We start from the raw sequence: 21,162 nt of genomic DNA, 5'->3' as shown, positions 1-21,162 counted from the left end.
CCCTCACATTTCAGCAACCATTTTATTATAAAACATTTTATTATAGCGGCTGGATATTGGACACATGGCAACAAATCAAATTTTCTAAATCCTCAGAGAGTTCTTTGCCATGAGATGCCATGTTAAACATCCAGTGGTCAGTATTGTCCCTTATGAAGATATACTAAAATGGGTAAAGCGGTTGCTAAAATGTGAGGGGTGTACTCACTTTTGTGAGATACTGTGTGTGTGTGTGTGTGTGTATACATTATTTATTTATTTATATATATATATATATATATATATATATATATATATATATATATATATATATATATATATATATAAAATACAGAGAAAGAGAGAGAGAGAGAGAGAGAGAGAGAGAGAGAGAGAGAGAGAGAGAGAGAAAGAGAACCCTTGGCTTGTAGTAATTTTTCTTGAAAAAGAGCAATATGTTCCTTTTTTTAATGTCGCAGTGCAACTTACATCTTACACACCTGTGCAGTGTTCCATAAGGAGTACACTCCCTAAAAGAACATACAGTAAAGTCCAATCTTACTGACCTTAGATTGATCTATAATTATAAATGTGTAAATGAAAGTAGCAGATGTTCTAAAGCAGATCTTTCATATACAAACAAACAAATCCAAATATATAAAAAATAAATACAAAAAATTACATACACATACTTACATTGATTGAGCTGGTATTAATGCAGTATTATAACAAATTAATATTACATTGTTTTAAAGCCACAATCAAAATTATATTTAATATTAATAATTAAAACATCAAAAAATTTAAATAAATAAATAAAATCTAAATGCCATTTTCTTTAACACAGTGAAGCAAATATATAAAATAAAAAACGGCAAGAAAAGAAGTTTATTAAAGACAAAATATAGATGTGCCCTCTTGGCCTGGCAGAAGTAAACAAACATATTCTGACATTTTTATGTTGCATAACCCAGAATTATTCATTAAGTACTATTACAAGGTATATCACATAATATCATATATGTAGAATATATTTGGGTTACATCACATTTATATAAGGCAAATTAATGCTTTCTATCTGATTCATTAATTCACTTAATTTGGTCACCAAAAATAAATAAAGAAATATCGATTTAATTATTCCACATGCACTGAATCAGTACTTCTCTCTGGGACCATTACTTAGAGAAAAAGAGAAAAAAAACAACATTTGAATATTTTAAGAAAATATGATTAGATTGACCTCAAATAATTTTTCCTGGTCAATGTGCCTGTTCATATTTGCATATATTTAACATTTGCAGAATACATTTTCTTTTGTGACAGCAAACTCGGTTTACCTAATTAACAATGAATGTTGGTATTGACCAGATATAATACTGTATATAAATATATGCCAGAACTGATTTGATTTGCTAGAAAATAATACATTATCTTACTACTTTATAATAAAGTGCCTTTTTATGCACCATTCTTTGCTGATCAGTTTAATATCATGTGATGTAGTAACACAACGTTTTACTACTTTTGTATCAATGTATAATAAAAATATTTTCATACCATCTTTATACTGTAATGTGCTTGTACGTGCTTATGCAGCACAGTTTGTGACATTAACAATGCATATCAAACAAAACAATCAATAATATTAACTGAAACACAGTCTAGAAACTAAATCTTTCTAAATGCAAAAATCTAGTTTCCATCCACACTTTTTTTTTTTAACAACAATTAACCAAGCAAAATATGTTATACATTCTGGATGCATGTAATCAAAAGTTCGCATTTACAAGGATAAATCACAGTTAAAACAGTGGCTACTTTTGAGCATACATAAAGCTCTGTTTCTGAGTAATGCATCCACTAAATACAGTGTCTACTTTATTTAAATGATTCCAGTGAAAAGCTCCCATTGATGTGTGTCATGTTCACCGTTTAATATTTCTATTTTTCATTATTCATCATTATTCATATTCAGCAATATAAATGAAAAGAGTATCATAGGTTTATTAGCACAAACTACAAAAAGTACAGTGTTGTGGTAAAAATAGTAACTATCTACTTACTATATACTTCCCTTCCAGCAACTGACTACTAAATCAACCAAAACCAAAAGAAAACACTATGTATTGATTATCATAATTAAAAAGAAATTCATAGTTTTAGTGTTTTAGAAAAGAATGCGTTCATGAGTGACATGCTATAGGCACCTTGTAGCAATGCTGCCATTTAAAAAATTATTTGTATTCAGCTTTTCATCTTGTTTACACATTAAATTGCTTAAATGATCAGTTGCTTCAGTATAACTGCAAGTAATCTGTAAGACCTGAGGCCTTTTCTTAACTTAAGTTGGCCTTTATATCACACATGCGTCTCAATGAAAGAGTGTGAGTGCATCAAGAGAGGGGCAGCCAATGGTAAAAACTCAGCTGCCCCATTGTTGCCTGAGGTCAACTTGCAGATATCCAGAAAAAGCTCATAATGGCACTGTTTCCACTGACAAAACATTTTTGCTGTGAGGCCAGGCCCCTTCGGTAGTTGATCAATAATAGCTAACTCATCCATTTTTGCCTGAGAGAGAAAAAATAGAAAAGCATGCATTAGCAAACCAGACTTTTCAAGATAATCACTAAAGATTTAATTTCACTGAAAGGTTGGGATGTTGTGCAAAATAAATCAACAGAATGCAGCTCAGAACTTATAAACCACCATTCACAATAAAACATGGAAAACATCAAATATTCAAACTGATGAAATGTACCATGTAAAGAAAACTTTAATTTGATGGCTGCAACATGTCTCACTAAAGTTGGAACGGTGCATCAAAACACTTAAATAATAAATGTTACTAAAAAGTAACAGCTGGGAAAATTTTGCAACTAATTATGTTAATTGGCAACAATAGCATATTGGGTATATTATATTAATATACCCAATATAATATTTCTAAAAATAAAATTAAAAAGACTTTAAATATCTTATCATTTACAGTACAAAATATGCCTGTTATCTTTGTGCTCTGAGGCAGCACTTTCTTTTTTTTCATTTTCTAATAGAAATCACTGCATGGGTTTAGACCCACCTCCAGAAATTACTGTTCTTAAACAAGAAGCCATATGTGAGAATGAGCCAGCAACACAGCCATCTTCTCTGAGCCAAAGCTCATTCACGGCAAAATTGAAAACTGTTCTATGGTCAGTCCATTTGAAACTTAAATTATTTTTGGAAACCATGGACAACGCATCAACAGTACTAAAAAGGAGAGGGACCATATCAGCACTTGGGACAGTTCATATCTGAAAGTATGTCATAGTGGACCTACAGTAGTAGACCTACACTGGCCCACACTAGTTTACCTACAGCCCGAACAAGTCAACATTAGATGCTATTTTTAACAATTCATTCAGCAATGAATAAAAACAAGTTGTGGAAGGAGGCCACACTGTCACTCTCCAGAGTGGTCAGATCATAGGAGGAGCTGGCATGGGCAAAGGTCTAAAGGCTGCCTTGTCAATATCATTGTAGCGAGACTTTTTCCCGTTCCTGTGCAAGGAGGGAAGTGCTGTTATCAAAGAACCCGGGATTACATTAAGTAACCCATCATTCTTTTTCTAACTTCGCTGGGTGTTTCACTAAGGGAGATATAGACCACTCCCGGATTGCATGGGCTCTGACATTCTGGCCCCTAGCACTGCATGTGCTAAGGATGACTCAGACACATTCAGTCTATAAAATCACACAAAGGTGTGTGGCGTTGCCCAACCAGCTGCCGCACAAATTTCCTGAACAGAAACTCTCTTAAGTAGGGCCCATGATGTTGCCATCCCACTAGTAGAGTGGGCCCTTAGACCCTCAGGTGCCTAAAAACTTCTGCATTCATATGCTAGAGATATAGCCTCAACAATCCAGTGGGACAGCTGCTGCCTTGACAATGGCTTCCCCTTGTGAGGAGCAGCCCAAGATACAAACAACTGGTCATTCCTCCTGAAGCCTGCTGTTCTCTTGACATATGTATAGAGAGCCCGCCCTGGGCACAAGGAATTCCACCTCTCCTCCTCCCAAGAAGAGAATGGAGGAGGGTGGAAAGCCAAAATCTCTGCAATGGGACATCTATAAGAAGAATCCATTTCTTTAGGTACAAACGCCAGATTAGGACAAAAGGAAACTTTTGAGAGCCCTGGGGCAAAACTGTAAACAAGATGGACTGACAGACAGGGCTTGCAGCTCGCTCACGCGCTTAGCTGTCACCAGAGCCACAAGCAGTGCTGTCTTAAGAAAGAGAAATATCAAGCCTATGCTATCCAATAGCTCAAAAGGGTGTTGAGAAAGGGCCTCCAAGACCATAGACAGATCCCACAGTGGAACCATACACCTAGACACCGGCCTCTTACGGCATGCTCCTTTCATAAAACGACTTATTAAAGGGTGCCGACCTGCGGGTCTGTTGCCAAACCCGACATGACATGCAGAAATAGCTGCTAGATATACTTTTAAAGTCAAGAAAGCTTTCCCTTTGTCCAGCAAATCTAGAAGAAAACATAATATGTCTCCCACTGAACACTGGAAAGAGACAATGTGACTACAGCCACACCACTCTTCAAAGACTCGCTATTTATTGCTTTAAAGTGTGCAAGTAGCTTAGGCTCTGGCACTCTGAATTGTGTGTATAACTGATAGGGGTAAACCTGCCTACACAAGTTCCATCTTTCATGGGCCAGGCCCATCCTGTCTGGGTGGGGATGATAAATGCCCCCTCCCACCTGGGACAGAAGGTCCCTCGATAGAGGGAATGGCCATTGCTGATCTGACAGCAGTTGAACTATCTTAGCGACCCAGTGTCTGGATGCCCAGCGTGGAGCTATCAGAACCAGTGACAAGCCCAGTTCCCTGACTCTGGCTAGAGTAGGGGAAATCAAGCTCAGTGAAGGGAATGCAATAAAAGGAAGTTCGTCTATGGGTGGGCTTAAGTGTCCACACTCAACGGTTCATTTTTGAGAAGTACAGGGGACACTGAGCATTTTCTCGTAAGCTGAAAGAGATCTACGGCAGCCCAGCCGTATCTCTGCCATATCTGCTCCACCACAGGGTTTCCCCTGGACAATAAATCTGCACCCCTGTTCCACACGCCTGGGAAATGAGTGGCTCTGATGGATAAGAATCTCATGTCGCACCACATTATCAGTTTTCTTGCCAACTGATGCAACTGGAGGGAGCGTATGCCTCCCTGCCTGTTGATGTAAGCGACCGCCGTGGAATTGTCGGTTTTTACTAGGACATGTTGGGCCTTTATGAAGGTCAGAAAATGTTTAAGCGCTAGAAACACTGGCAACTGCTCCAAGTAGGTCATATGTCTCAGGATTAGCTGTGGAGGCCAAACGCCATTCACAGCTCTGCCCATTAGGGTCGCTCCCCAGCCTACTAGGGACGCGTCCGTCGTCATAGTAACTCTCGACGTTACTACCCCCATGGGAATCCCCGACCGAAGCGTCTTTCCCCATCAGTGGAGCGATTTGGCATCAACTCAAATCACCGTGTTTGGAGGCAGAGAAATTAATATGTCCCCAAGAACACCATCTTCACAGTCAAACATGGAGGAGGAAACATTCTGCTTTGGGGCTGTTTCTCTGCTAAGGGTATAGGAAGACTTCACCACATGAACAGGGCCATGCACTGTAGAATCTTGGATGAGAACCTCCTGGCCTCCGCCAGAACACTGAAGATGGGTTATGGATGTCTCCCAGTATGAAAATGACCAAAAACATACAACAATCTGATGGTCTTGTAGCACATTCCAGCCTTGTGCAGGTCTACAATTTTGTCCCTGATATAATTTGACAGCTCTTTTTTCTTTCCAATTGTGGTGAAGAGGTTACAAAAACTAGAAGCAAGAAAAGCAATAGAAATAGTGGCTGTTGTTTTTTTGTAGCTGTTATTGTAAGTGAAAAGAGAATAGCTGACCCACCTTAAGTGTGCTTTTAAGAACCCGTACATGGTGCAATTTGTTGTTCATTAGGGGATCTCTGCAGCGTTTGAGGAAGAGGTGGCGTAGCTCCTGCTTGGTAGCAGGTTGAAGGTTACCAAGGACAGAGAGGTTGGCCTTCACTAAACTACAGTACATCTCTTCAAGTCCATCTACCTCTTTCCCATCATGACATTCATTTTCTAGAGACATAAGATGTAAAGGACATTGAGTCAACATTTCTTTCTAATCTGCTAGCTCACACGGTCAAATATTTGTCATTTATACAGTATGCATGCAAAATTGTCATAATGGACAAGATTTTATATAAATATATATATATATATATATATATATATATATATATATATATATATATATATATATATATATATATATATATATATATATATATATATGTATATATTTTTTTTTTTTTTTTTTTTTTTTTTTTTTTTATTGTTTAAATTTGCCCAGATTGGCACAGTAGTACAGCCACCTCTAGAGATTCCAGTTAGATTCTGAGCTTGGGTTTGTGTGAGTCTGTGGGAGATTCTGTTAATATCATGTGATATTAAATAAGCATAAGGTCCTAAACTTATACATTCTAACTTTATACTTTTTTTCTCTTTAAAACTGCTTTAGGACAACGCCCATTGTTAAAAATGCTATGCAAATAAAAATAAATTCAATTCAACTCAATTGAATGTAACACAAAATTTTAAGTGTGGCCATGAGTATGAAGATAAACTCGTATCTCTTTTTTCTCTGTTGGGATCCCATATGAACAAACTTTTACAGAGAAAAAGTTTTATCCAATGTTATGGATAATTTGACCAGACATCAGTTATGTTTTAGCTAAAATAGCTAATTTTAGGATGGAGCCCAGACACTACAGCTCAATCTTAAGCCTAGGGCAAACTCTGCCAACTTGGGTTGAACAATATTAGCTTTGCCTGTTACTGTAACTTCACTGTGCTGAAAATAATAAACAGCCCTTTGTTGTCTGTGCAAAAAGTTAAGTTACTCAGGTAATCTGCTATGCTGAGTGACAGGCTGTCAGGGCCAGCAATGCCTTCTCTGCTGCTCTAAAGTCTTTCTGAATGACTGACTTACATTTTAAGATATTTTTGTCAATGAACATGTATTAATTATTCCAAATAGCCTATTCTCTTTATTTTATAGATTTTTTTGTTTAGAGTTTCTATTTCAGCGATCACATCATATATTGCCAACAAATCTGAAATCTGCTGTGGGCCTTCAGAATCAGTACTGTGGGTGCATATAGCATAAAATCCATGTTGCTTGAAGCTGTTGCTTTAACCAATGTGAGTTGGCGATTTAGAGGACATCAAGCAGGTGTACAATAATGTCAGCATTTACACATCCTTTGATAAACCATTTATACTTTTGCATTTTCTGTAAAATTTGCACAAAACCCCACAATTTGCCTTGATTTTAAACCACTGGAACTTGTCAGGAATATATTAGATGTTACATTTGCTCTATCTAGTCATTTTGAAACGATACCCATCTTACATTTATTTAGTTACATTTTATTTAGGGTGACTACTTGCATATATAAAAACTTAAAGTCTTGGACATCATAGGGTAATTGAGCCAATAAATACTTGGGAACTGTGATCCTCCCGGTTTAAGATTAGAACACACTGTTGAGATGATGTATGTCTAAGATACAGATGTATGCAACCCCAGGAAGTGAGAAAGATTTGGACAAAGTATACCTCTTCTCCACTGCCACATCACTGGCTGTTTCTTCTATAGCAGAACAGGGCAGCTCTCTAAAAAGATTATACTGGCCCACAAATGGCAACTCTTTACATGATGCTACTAGGCCACAGAATACTGCTTGTGGAGAAAGGACAGGTGAAAAGACCTTCATTCTCACTCTGATTACCCTGCTGCTTCTTTTTTTTTAGCCAGATCCCAACAAGTGTGGTTCTTTCCAACTTCTATGAACAAAAACTAATAAGTGACCATAAAGCACAACAGAATTTATTTATTATTTATTAATTTGAATCTCTCTCTAAAAGCAGAACATAAGGCAGTTTAATAATTTGGAGCACTCATGTATATACTGTATCATTGTAAGAAGAAAAAAAAACTTCATTCATGACCTTGGAATGGTTTTAAAGCCATCTCCATCCAATCTGAAATTTACAATCCTGTAGTAAAAAAGACTGTTTACATATTGTATAGACAGATTTCAAGACAGATGCCATTTTTTCTGGGAGTGTTCATCCAATAATTTCAATTGAAAGCAAAAAGTGTAGCTAGAACAAAGCTCATTTTCAATAAAACCATATGGTAAATGGTGCCACACAATATTTTTTGTAAAAATATAATTTGAATTAATGAGACCTAAATGTAGATGTTGGTCATATACACAGCATCATGTTTGCTGAAAACAGAACAGACTCTATGCCCTGGATCAAAGATCCATGCCTTGTGTCACTCACCACATAGTCCTGTTACTACTGTTCCTGTCAGACAACTTAAATCGCATTGTTTATGTTCACCTAGATAACATCCTGTTCTTCTTACATATACACAAAAAACACACCACTCGTATTCTCAAGTCTTACAGTGGTTGCTCTCTGTACCTCGGATCCACTTCCTGCTTCGTCTGTTTGCTGGTTTTCCACCACACTCTGCCCAGCCTACTGTGCCATTACTCTTTTCAATAGAGTGCTGACCTTCTTCACTGGTGGCTCATATTCGAGCAATGTGATGATTAAAGTCAGTGTCTGTCTGCCCTTCTCTTACCTTCCCCTGTAGCACTTGAAAAACCTGACTCTACCTCTGAAACCCTGGGTTTGATTCCCACTCCTATCTGGGACAACCAACTACACATCCTTTACTCACTTCTTGCTCCCTTAATCCTAATAATCTTACCACAGTGTCTGATTTCTGCTTTTGAGTCAGAAACCTCTATGCATGCTACACAATATCACAAGGTTCCATTTACCATCTGGCATTTATGGCAATGCAAATAATAGCAAAAAATAGCAGCCTAAAACCTTTACCATTAAAAATACTATGGTTAACGTCTGCTTTGGTCAAAAACCCCTGAACTATGCTTTGGGGCATGAGCACTGCCCTTTAATGATATCTTTTCATTAAATCTTTTTTTTTTTTTTACCTCATCAGTTAAAATATATTTTCCACAGCATTCCATACCCTATGTTATTTGTATTGTACAGCATGCACCCCATTTCAGGGCAAGTGTTTATTTTTTGGGGGGGAAAAATACAAGAGATTAATGCACTGGTTTTAGATGTCATCAGCCTCATTATCCTATAGCCAGCATCAATGACCAGTTCATGCAATGACAATTTTAACTTTAATCCCCAAAATCTTGGGAGAAATGCACCAGCTTACATGAATGAAGTAAAAGTTAAGATTAATTTAACAAGCTTTTTCACTGCTTACCATCATTGGTGATCTTGCTGTTTTTAACAGATATCTCATCCATAATTTTTTCATCTTTCTTTTCAAAGCCCCTTGGTACACTCCTGGCTACCATCTCATGATACCGTGGGAGGCTCTGGCTACGTTGCTTTTGGGTTATACAATATGCCTGCATTCCTTTGTCCAGAGGGAAAGGTCCATTACAGTCTAAGTGCTGCCTGCGTGCGGGAAGGGTGGCTTGTCTCCTGTGTTCAGGAGATAGTAGCACAGACCCAACTGCCCCATTAAAACTTCTATCACTATCTGTCTGTAGAAAATGCAGGCCTGAGCTTGTCAGTGGTGTCTCAATCAGGTCCTGCCATGAGCGCCGCTCAGGATGGCCAGAGTGGCAGCTTGATGAATGGGTGTTACTTGATGCTCCTCCATCTCCACCTCCACTCGAGTCTGCCGCTGAAGAGTGGGAATATGTGGATTCACTGGACAAATGGTGCACATGATTTGGCTCTGGAACGAGGTTAGAAGACTTGATCTGCAAAAACAGAGAACATGAAAAGAAATTGATCAAGTTTACACAGCTCAGAAAGTTAGGTAATACTTTAAACATACCATTTTATGAACCTCAGGCCAGGGAAACATGATAAGACTAAGTAAATTGTAGAAACCAGGAAAAGGATAAAGTGTAAAAGAGATTAATGGCAAACATGAGTGGCACAACATGTGTTCCTATATTTGTTTTACTTATTGATAATGATTTCAAAAGAAATGTACACATTTAGGTTCATTTTATTCTGGATGTCAATGCTTTACATTGATACCATTAGGTGGTTTGTTTAACTATTTCTTAAGTCTTAATGTATACAATATTTGGCAGTACATAGAATGAATTATTTCAGATCATAGAATTCTGCTATAAATATATTGGCTATATTCTTTTTAAATCTTTTTTAATTTTTTTTATTTAAACAAAAGAAATCCATTACTAAGTGAGTAAATAGTTTTACGATGTATGCCTGTGTTTAGTTGTATGGTAATCTCTGTTTGCAAAAGCATATGCAACCTACTGTGGATGTCTGATAATAGTTGTCAGAATCGGAAGATGTTCCTTCCTTCTTGAGAGTCATGGAAGAATCTATATCGTCATAATCACTTTCACTCCAGTAATCTTAAAGAGAAATCATTTAAAGTTACCTTTTTTTTATTATTATTAATTCAATAAACAATATTGAATGCAATATACAGGGCTGTGTATATAGTCATAATCATATAAAAGATGAGCTTTAATATCTTGTCTTACCCTCATCCACCTGTGGAACTTTGATATTAGGCGAATAACCAATAGCTGCCAACCCCAATCTGTTCATCCATCTGCAAAATTGTTTAATATGATAACAATGTAGGCTCATGATCTAGTTAACCAATATTTTTTAACCATTTTATATAGACTTTAAGCTTCTTTATATCAGCAGGTCAGACATTATTGTCTGTAGTGACACATTTAAAAGAAGAAAAAGAAAAAGGTTTTAAATGCTATTTTAAAATGCTAAGTAAAGCATTAATATTCAATATTGAAATCGTTATAATGTAGCTATATATTTTGTGTAAGTGTATTGCTTTACAGTTGTCAGAAAAATTTATTTTAGAACTTTAAGTATGTAGTATCCCATTATATACACTATATACACAGATTTGAGCATTTTTTTCTATGCTGTAGCAATTGACACCAAAAGACTTAAGATCAGCTAAACTGAAGTTGAGCTCAGTAAATTTTTTTGTAAACAACATTAGTGTTGGTCCCTTTGTCCAGACCAGGGGTCGGCAACCCGCGGCTCCGGAGCCGCATGCGGCTCTTTCATCACTCTTCTGCGGCTCCCTGTGGCTTTGGAAAATAAATAATGAGTATTTAATTAAAATGTATTTTATTTTAGTTCGTTAGTTTTTAAAATGTAATTCTAAATTTTAAGATTTTGGTAAAATCTAAATAAAACGTGTTAAAGTTTTTTGTCGCTCTTCATATGCGTCACAACCGCTAATGTGCGACACCCACCGGCACGCGAATTCTTAAACTTTGGTTGACGCCACACAGAAGAGGACGGCATTTTTGGTTTGCTGCCAGTGGATAATTTATGTTCGGCGTTCTTTTCATAAATACAAGAAGGACTCAAATAGACATTGAGTATTTTACTTGAAAGTAACCTTCAACCCAATGTCTTTTTTTAAGGAGTTCCAAATTTTTTTGTTGCATGCAGAAATGTAATTTCATTCTCTCTGCAGTTCATTGATTTATAAATGCAACACATTATGGTTTGATTATACATAGCATAAAGGCAAAAAAAAAAAAAGTTACATGTAGTGTTATTTTAATTTAAATGTCAAAAGGGTTTTGTGGCTCCCAGTGTTTTCTTTTCTGTGGGAAACAGGTCCAAATGGCTCTTTGTGTGGTGAAGTTTGCCAACCCCTGGTCCAGGCTTTTGGTCAAGTAAAAACCTAAATATATAGTGCTTGAAAATTCTAACCTCCTCACCCATGATGTTCAGGTTTACAGTTTTCATACTTCTAAAATCCACCACCATCTCCATAGTCTTGTTATATTAAGGAGGAGAATGACTCTTGCTGCAGCACTCCACAAACCTTTCAACCAGTTCCCTGTAGTGGAATTCCTGTCCATTTCTAAAATACCCCACCACCAGAGAGTCATCATAAAAGCTGTACACTACAGTATAATCACAGAAATTAATGTAGTCTAATATTAAGTATTGTTTTTATGTCAACCCCATCTGGATGTATAGCACACCCGAGCCTTTGCTTCAAAGCAGTGATGTGAGACCACACTGGCCTCCTGAGTCCACCTCTTACAATCCTTAAAAGCTGACTTTGAACTGCGGGTGTTAACAAAATGAGGTTCTGATCTCATATTAGGTGAGGCAGAGAAGTAGATTTTTATGCTTCTGTAGCATTTGCTTCTAGAAGATCTAGTGTGCTGTTTTCTTGACAAACTTGTGAAAAGGGGGAGGTCCCATATTACATGGTTAAAGACAAAACAAATAATAGCATATAATATGGACAGGTTCCTACAGCTGAAGGTTCTACATTTGAAGAACCAAGTAATATGTCCAGATTTCACCAATACCTCTGTATCTTTTCTTACCAATTATTGCAATGTCCCTGTCCACCTTAATAGTTCTAAAGCTGGGTATTGAAGTACTGTAGTCTGGGAAGTCTGAATGCAGCCATCACAAAAAATGCACTCCTGGGTCTAAATTAATGCACACAGCTCATCAATGTTATTTCCCATATTAGGACCACAAGTTATCCTCCTTCTCTTTCTTGTTCTCAGCTTTACTTTGGCTCTGCACCCCCAGCATTTCCTCCTGAGCTCTGCTGGTATTGCAGATCTAACTCTGAGTCGAAGTTCCATTTTGGAGAACAAAATTAAACAGCTGCTCATGAGTGCACACAACCACATCAGCACAACAGCATTATACTTTTCAATCTAAACATGTGTGTGAGACTGTGTCTGTGTAGTATGTGGGTTTTGAAATAAAAAAGAATTGTTCATTTATAGCATTAAGGGACGGGCTTGTCCCTTTCTCAAACTTCACCTGCCCAGTCCATCTTCTGTTTGCAGGCTTTGGAAGCATGCTTTTCACCAGTTTCTTTCCCCTGTGATGAGAGCATGCAGCGCCGCCTCTCTTCCTCTTGGGGGCCCGATGTCGAGAAGCTCATGAAGGTTGTGACACGTGCCGTGGATAAGCTAGATCTAGCTTGGCTGGCGGATAAGGGGAAAACCCCTCTGTTCAGTTAACTCGACACGTTCTTTCTGCTCCTGTCGTCACAACCTCTACAGCCCCTGTGTACTACGTCAGCGCTGGTGGGTAAGGTGTATGCCTCGGCAGGTCATGCCGCTAGATTGCCTGCACACCATGGTGGTGTTGCAGGTGTACCAAGCTGACCTGCTGCAAGAGCTGGATGTAGGAGACATCATGGGCAACCAGGTGCAAGAGCTCTGCCGTACAGCAGAGCCACAAAGGAGACCACTAGGGCCATTGACCAGTCCATGGCCACCCTAACTTCCTAAATCTCATTCCTAAAAAATGACAGGGCTGTGCTGCTGGACGCCCCCCTCTTTCCTTCTGACCGTTCCAGCAGTATCTCCCATGCTGCTCTCATAGGGCTGCTCGGTGGGCGCAGCCCCAACCCCAACCCAGCGCCTCCCATCGGGAGAAGTAGTTTGTTGCAGTAGACCTAAAGGATGCATACTTCATGTATCTCACAGGAAGTTCCTGAGGTTCGCTTTCGGGGGCCGAAGCTTACCAATATTGGGTTCTTCTGTTTGGCCTTGCCCTATCACTCCACACCTTCATGATGTGTGTAAATTGTGTGTAGTAAAAAGTGTGTCTAAAGTATATAGACGATTGGTCGATATTAGCTCGATCAGAGCAGTTAGAGGTCTAGCACCGAGATGGCGTTCTTGCTCACCTGAATCAGCTGGGGTTTAGGCTGAACACTAAAAAGAGTGTGCTCCATTACAGGGAACCACTTACAGTGAGGAAAATAAGTATTTGAACACCCTGCTATTTTGCAAGTTCTCCGACTTAGATATCATGGAGGGGTCTGAAATTGTCATTGTAGGTGCATGTCCACTGTGAGAGACATAATAAAAAAAAAATTTAAATCCAGAAATCACAATGTATGGTTTTTAAACTATTTATTTGTATGATACAGCTGCAAATAAGTATTTGAACACCTGAGAAAGTCAATGTTAATATTTGGTACAGTAGCCTTTGTTTGCAATTACAGAGGTCAAACGTTTCCTGTAGTTTTTCACCAAGTTTGCACACACCGCAGGAGGGATTTTGGCCCACTCCTCCACACAGATCTTCTTTAGATCAGTCAGGTTTCTGGCCTGTCGCTGAGAAACATGGAGTTTGAGCTCCCTCCAAAGATTCTCTATTGGGTTTAGGTCTGGAGACTGGCTAGGCCACTCCAGAACCTTGATATGCTTCTTACAGAGCCACTCCTTGGTTATCCTGGCTGTGTGCTTCGGGTCATTGTCATGTTGGAAGACCCAGCCTCGACCCATTTTCAATGCTCTAACTGAGGGAAGGAGGTTGTTGAAAAAATCTCGCAATATATGGCCCGGTCATCCTCTCCTTAATACAGTGCAGTCGCCCTGTCCCATGTGCAGAAAAACACCCCCAAAGCATGATGCTACCACCCCCATGCTTCACAGTAGGGATGGTGTTCTTGGGATGGTACTCATCATTCTTCTTTCTCCAAACACGTTTAGTGGAATTATGACCCAAAAGTTCTATTTTGGTCTCATCTGACCACATGACTTTCTCCCATGACTCCTCTGGATCATCCAAATGGTCATTGGCAAACTTAAGACGTGCCTGGACATGTGCTGGTTTAAGCAGGGGAACCTTCCGTGCCATTTATGATTTCAAACCATGACGTCTTAGTGTATTACCAACAGTAACCTTGGAAACGGTGGTCCCAGCTCTTTTCAGGTCATTGACCAGCTCCTCCCGTGTAGTTATGGGCTGATTTCTCACCTTCCTTAGGATCATTGAGACCCCACGAGGTGAGATCTTGCATGAAGCCACAGTCCGAGGGAGATTGACAGTCATGTTTAGCTTCTTCCATTTTCTAATGATTGCTCCAACAGTGGACCTTTTTTCACCAAGCTGCTTGGCAATTTCCCCGTAGCCCTTTCCAGCCTTGTGGAGGTGTACAATTTTGTCTCTAGTGTCTTTGGACAGCTCTTTGGTCTTGGCCATGTTAGTAGTTGGATTCTTACTGATTGTATGGGGTGGACAGGTGTCTTTATGCAGCTAACGACCTCAAACAGGTGCATCTAATTTAGGATAATAAATGTAGTGGAGGTGGACATTTTAAAGGCAGACTAACAGGTCTTTGAGGGTCAGATTTCTAGCTGATAGACAGGTGTTCAAATACTTATTTGGAGCTGTATCATATATGGATTTTTTTTTTTAGATTATGTCTCTTACAGTGGACATGCACCTACGATGACAATTTCAGACCCCTCCATGATTTCTAAGTGAGAGAACTTGCAAAATAGCAGGGTGTTTAAATACTTATTTTCCTCACTGTATCTAGGTGTCATATAGGATTCAACTGCTATGCGCACGCAGCTTTCTCAGCTTTCAGCTTTGTTTTTTCAGCTTTCTGCCCACATTGTGTCCATCATTACGGCCATCAGAAAGGTCGGAGAAGGGCAGTCACTCACATTCAAGGAGATTCAGAGACTGCTTAGGATTATGGCAGCAGTATCCACTTGGCCTCCTGCACATAAGACCTCTTTAGTGGTGTTTAGGACCCAAGAATTCTCACAGAAGGTGAATCCCCTCTGTACGATCAAGGTCATGCAGTGAGCCCTACGTGCCTTAGATCTGATATTCTAGGTTAGTTTTCACATACATTTTATAGAAGGGGAAATAATTATTTGATCCCCTGCAGATTTTGTAAATTTACCCACTTACAAAGTCCAGAATTTTTATTGAAGGTTTATTTTAACAGAGAGAGAAAAAATATAAAAACATACAGGAAAATAAAAAAGTAACTAACTAAATAAAATTATATTTTATATATGTATATACATATATATATATATATATATATACATATATATATATATATATATATATATATATATATATATATATATATATATATATATATATATATATATATATATATATAATAAAAAAAAATTAATTAGATCGAGTGAAATAAGTGTTTGATTCCCTACCAACCAGCAAGAGTTTTGACCTCCACAGAGCCAAATTAGTCCTGTCCCTTTAAGAAAGAACTCATTATGTGTATGAAAGACACCCAACACAGAATCAACCTCTTCCATTCAAACTGCTCTACCACCAAGGGCAAGAGCAAAGAACTCTCAAAGGACATCAGGTAAATGATTATAGACTTGCAAACAGTGTTGTGCTAGTTACTAAAAAATAGTAACTAGTTACAGTTACTTGTTACTTTATTTAAAAAGTAACTTAGTTACTTTGTTGATTACTTACACCAAAAAGTAATGCGTTACTGTTAAAAATAACTTTTTAGTTACTTTTTTAAAGAACGTTCTTCATTGTTCCCATTAATGCCCTTTTATGCGTTATGGTCTATACAAACACAAAACTTTTGTCATTTTTAAACACTATTTTATTTAAGTCAGACCAGCACAAACTGAATATATCACAAGGATTTCTGAAATAAATAACAAAACAAGCTGAATAATATATTCAGAATGAAAAACTAAAGTGGCTTATGCATCATAAAAGCTGTTGTGTTGAGCTCTTAAAAATGTTACATTTGAACAGCTTATGAAAACTATCAACAATGTACAACATAACACCAGGTTAGCTTCTAGCTTCTAGCTTCGTCCAGGCATGGAGTTTTTGGAGGAGCTTCGACAGATTGGAGTTGCTGTTTATTGCAGTAGACCTTTAAACCAGAAAGAGACAGCTTACATTTCACTAAAAAGTTTTTGTCTTTATGCTCAACTAAAGTAAAATAATGAGCATATTTCCATTTTGAGAAACTCGTCTTGCTCTCACCTCGACTCGCCATTACTGCCGCACATACCTAAATAAACGGAGACACGCCCACAGTGCGTCTTCTACGTGTTTACAGTGGTTCATCCACCAATCCTACAATGCGTCTCTGCTGTAAACAGGTTAGACTGTAGGATACACTTCAGCCCAAATTCATTCATTTAAAAAAGTAATGGGTAACGCACTATATGGTAACAGTAACAGAGTTACTTTATTTTTAAAAGTAACGCGTTGCAGTATTAACTACTGTCAAAAGTAACTTCGTTACAGTAACACGTTTCTGCCCAACACTGCTTGCATAAAGCTGGAATGGGCTACAAAACCAGCAAAAAGTTTGGTAAAAAAGAGACCACCTTTGGCATGATGATTTAAAAATGGAAGAGATACAAGATGTCACTCACCTTCACTCTGGAGCTACATACAAAATCTCACCTCATGGGGTAAGGATGAGCTTGTTAATGATCTCAAGGGAGCTGGGCCCACAGTTACCAAAACCATTGGTAACACACCAAGAATGCACATGAACAGGACCATCTGGAGTCTGCCAATGAAAACCTTAATGATTCAGAGAAGGCTTGGGAGAATGTAATGTGGTCAGATGAGACTAAAATTGAGCTCTTCGGCATCAACTCGACTCACCATGTTTGGAGGCAGAGAAATGCAGAATATGACCCCAAGAACACCATCCCCACTGTCAAACACGAAGGTGGAAACATTCTGCTTTGGGGCTGTTTCTCTGCTAAGGGTACACTTAAAAAACTTCACAACATGATTGGGGCCATGCACTGTAGAATCTTGGATGAGATCATTCTGGCCAGAACACTAAAGATGGGTTGTGAATACGACAATGACCAAAAACATATGGTGAAAGCAACAATCTGAAGGTCTTGTAGCCCATTACAGCCTTCTGCAGGTCAATAATCTTGTCCCTGACATCCTTTGACAGCTCTCTGGTCTTGCCCATGGTGGGGAAAACCTTTTTTAGGAGTACTTTCCAAAAGGGACTAGGACTAATTTGGGTCTGTGGGAGTCAGAACCATGGGACGTTTGTTTCCTTTCAGGAACTTCGAGCTGCGTCGGAATGATTTGGGAACGCAACTGCGTTGTCCATGCTCTGAGCAATGAGTCTAATCAGTCAAAATTGTAGACAGGCTGTCACTGGCGGGGTGACGTCACGACCAGGGAGTATAACGCGCACCTGGAGAGAAGACAGCTTCAGCTTCTGTTTGTTCATGAAGCGCTCTGTGTAAAATGTAATGTTTGTCTGTCTGTTTGTCAAAGAATAAAAGCATCCAAGAAACTGAAGCACACGTTTTTTTGCTGTGTGCTTCTCCCTGTCCTTGTTTCTTTTCGAGTGCGCTTTATACTCCCTGGTCGTGACGTCACCCTGCCAGTGACAGCCTGTCTTTAATTTTGACTGATTAGACTCATTACTAAGAGCATGGACAAAGCAGTCGAACTAGGGTTACATACGTAAAGTTTGTCCAAAAGACTTCAAGTTGAGCCTAGCTTTAAGACTGGCTTTTTCAAAATGTTTTGTAAAACAGGTTTGTCTAGAAGCATATGTTAACATAGTAACTGAACAGGGCTTAAGAATATTTCTGTTTGTGGAACTAAAATTGGTGCAAATTAGCCAGGCTATAATTAAGTCAAATTTTTGATTTAGTTAGTTTCCTGGAATAGCCTTGTGAAGTAGACCCATTCTACACATTTAACTTTTTTTTTTCACACTAATCTCAACTCAATAGCTGTTAATTATCTGAATAATTGAATCAGGTATGTTTGGAGAAACATTAATTGGTCTAAGAAAGTATTTTTCAGGATCAGGGTTAGGAACCTCTGCCAGAGAAGGAATGCCATGTGTGCATAAACAAAAGCCCATACCATCAGGAGACTTTTCATTATAACATGAATACATATTTTAGGTCATTAAAATTATTCTGTCACAACAACAATGTTCTCAATCAGTATGTCTATGCTAATAATAAATCACATAGCCGACTTTTCACTAAAAACATTAAATGCTTACCTGAAGACCGTATCTAGACTTGTAAGTCAGTATGTCTATGCTATTAATAAATCACATAGCTAACTGAATTCTATTGAATTGGAGGGAGTAAAATTAAAGGTTATAAATTACAACTTTAAATAAGAACTGGAGATAATACCACAAAAACAGTTATTAGGATTCGCAGGAAAGAACAATCTGTGTGGGAGTTGTGCAGAGAGAGATCCGATGCACTGTTTAATCTGCTGTGGCTAATGTTGGAGTTTTGTAGATTTGAACACGGCCACCCAAAAAAAACAACAAACAAAATGTCAGGGTACACCCTGCTTTTTCTCCTGTGCGTGCCCCGCCCCCTTGGAGCTCATCACCATCCTACTGATTCCGAACACCTGCCTCTCATTTATCATGCCCATATAACCACCTCTCTCAACCCACTTCTGCGTCCGTTATTGTTTTTCGTTGGTGTCTATGTGTTTTGCTGCAAGTTCTCTATTAAAGCTTCCTTGTTTTTGGTGCTTCGGCTTCCACCTCAGTCACTCGCCTAACACAAAATTAAAAATATATCAAAAAACAATGAAAATATTTGTGTGCACTATTCAGATTTATTATTATTCAGCCGCAAAGAGAGGAAGAAGAACGCCTGGCATGCATTGTGTGAACTAGACACAAATCTCACTCTTCTCGACTTATAAATAATTGACTTACGAACACTTTTCTGCTCCCTATCTGTTTTATAAGTCAGGGGCTGCCTGTATTTGTGTTTAAAACATTTTTTAAGCATAATCCCATGTTTTTCCTTTCTTTTGGGTCTGTACAGAGGGGAAAAATCCTTTTTTTCTAGAATATTAAAAGAACCAAGCATAGATATTCTTTATGAACACAGCTTCAGGGACTGGGCTAGGTGGCCTGGGCTAGAGTTCATGTTTTCTATCCAGGTATGTAGTTTGGAGTCTCAGTATTACCTGTTCATTTCCTCCAAACATTCTGTAGCAAAGAAGAAGCTCTTAATTTTGGTGTGACAAGCTTTGAAGGCACTGAAAGACAAAATAGAGTTAATTCAACAAGATCAATGTGAATTGTATTTTATATGAAATGCACCCTATATAAAGTGATAGCAGTAACACTCCAGAGATGGTCAAACTTATTAAATAAAAGACTAATTGTATTTGAACTATTTCTTGCACGCATCATTCTGCTACCAGATATTAGCATATGTTGTAAGTATATTCAGAGATTTATGATGTGTGTCTGAAATTCTATTTATTAAGTGCCCCATAATAATTCTACAGTGATTTCTGCATTTGTTTAATGGGGCAAATTTAGGAGGTAATTGCATAAGGGCTACAGTATGTGGAAGGTATGTAAGTATATACATACCTTCCACATACTGTAGCCCTTATGCAATTAAATTTGCCCCATTAAACAAATGCAGAAATCACTGTAGAATTATTATGGGGCACTTATTCCTATATATATATATATATATATATATATATATATATATATATATATATATATATATATATATATATATATATATACAGTGAGGAAAATAAGTATTTGAACATCCTGCTATTTTGCAAGTTCTCCCACTTAGAAATCATGGAGGGGTCTGAAATTGTCATCGTAGGTGCATGTCCACTGTAAGAGACATAATCTAAAAAAAGAAAAAATCCAGAAATCACAATATATGATTTTTAAACTATTCATTTGTATGATACAGCTGCAAATAAGTATTTAAACACCTGTCTATCAGCTAGAATTCTGACCCTCAAAGACCGGTTAGTCTGCCTTTAAAATGTCCACCTCCACTACATTTATTATCCTAAATTAGATGCACCTGTTTGAGGTCGTTAGCTGCATAAAGACACCTGTCCACCCCAAAGAGCTGTCCAAAGACACTAGAGACAAAATTGTACACCTCCACAAGGCTGGAAAGGGCTACGGGGAAATTGACAAGCAGCTTGGTGAAAAAAGGTCCACTGTTGGAGCAATCATTAGAAAATGGAAGAAGCTAAACATGACTGTCAGTCTCCCTCAGACTGGGGCTCCATGCAAGATCTCACCTAGTGGGGTCTCAATGATCCTAAGGAAGGTGAGAAATCAGCCCAGAACTGCATTGAAGGAGCTGGTCAATGACCTGAAAAGAGCTGGGACCATCGTTTCCAAGGTTTCTGTTGGTAATACACTAAGACGTCATGGTT

At 38.1% G+C, this 21,162-nt stretch overlaps 1 protein-coding gene across 3 annotated transcripts in view; it reads right to left on the bottom strand.

The window, feature by feature from the left end:
* Positions 1-413: 413 nt before the first annotated feature.
* LOC310736604 (connector enhancer of kinase suppressor of ras 2-like) overlaps positions 414-21,162 on the bottom strand; it is a 97,590-nt gene continuing 76,841 nt past the window's right edge. For all 3 annotated transcript variants that reach the window (XM_083560221.1, XM_083560222.1, XM_083560223.1), the window contains 6 exons: positions 19,921-19,992; positions 10,665-10,735; positions 10,432-10,532; positions 9,392-9,899; positions 5,942-6,141; positions 414-2,550 (listed from right to left, as the gene is read on the bottom strand). In XM_083560221.1, coding sequence (XP_083416347.1) covers positions 2,341-2,550; positions 5,942-6,141; positions 9,392-9,899; positions 10,432-10,532; positions 10,665-10,735; positions 19,921-19,992 — 1,162 coding nt within the window. In that variant the 3' untranslated portion in view covers positions 414-2,340. The remainder of the gene's footprint in view (positions 2,551-5,941; positions 6,142-9,391; positions 9,900-10,431; positions 10,533-10,664; positions 10,736-19,920; positions 19,993-21,162) is intronic.

Source organism: Silurus aristotelis (assembly GCF_946808225.1).
Source record: "Silurus aristotelis genome assembly, chromosome: 14".
NCBI lineage: Eukaryota > Metazoa > Chordata > Actinopteri > Siluriformes > Siluridae > Silurus > Silurus aristotelis.
This window is presented reverse-complemented; position numbering and strand designations above follow the sequence as displayed.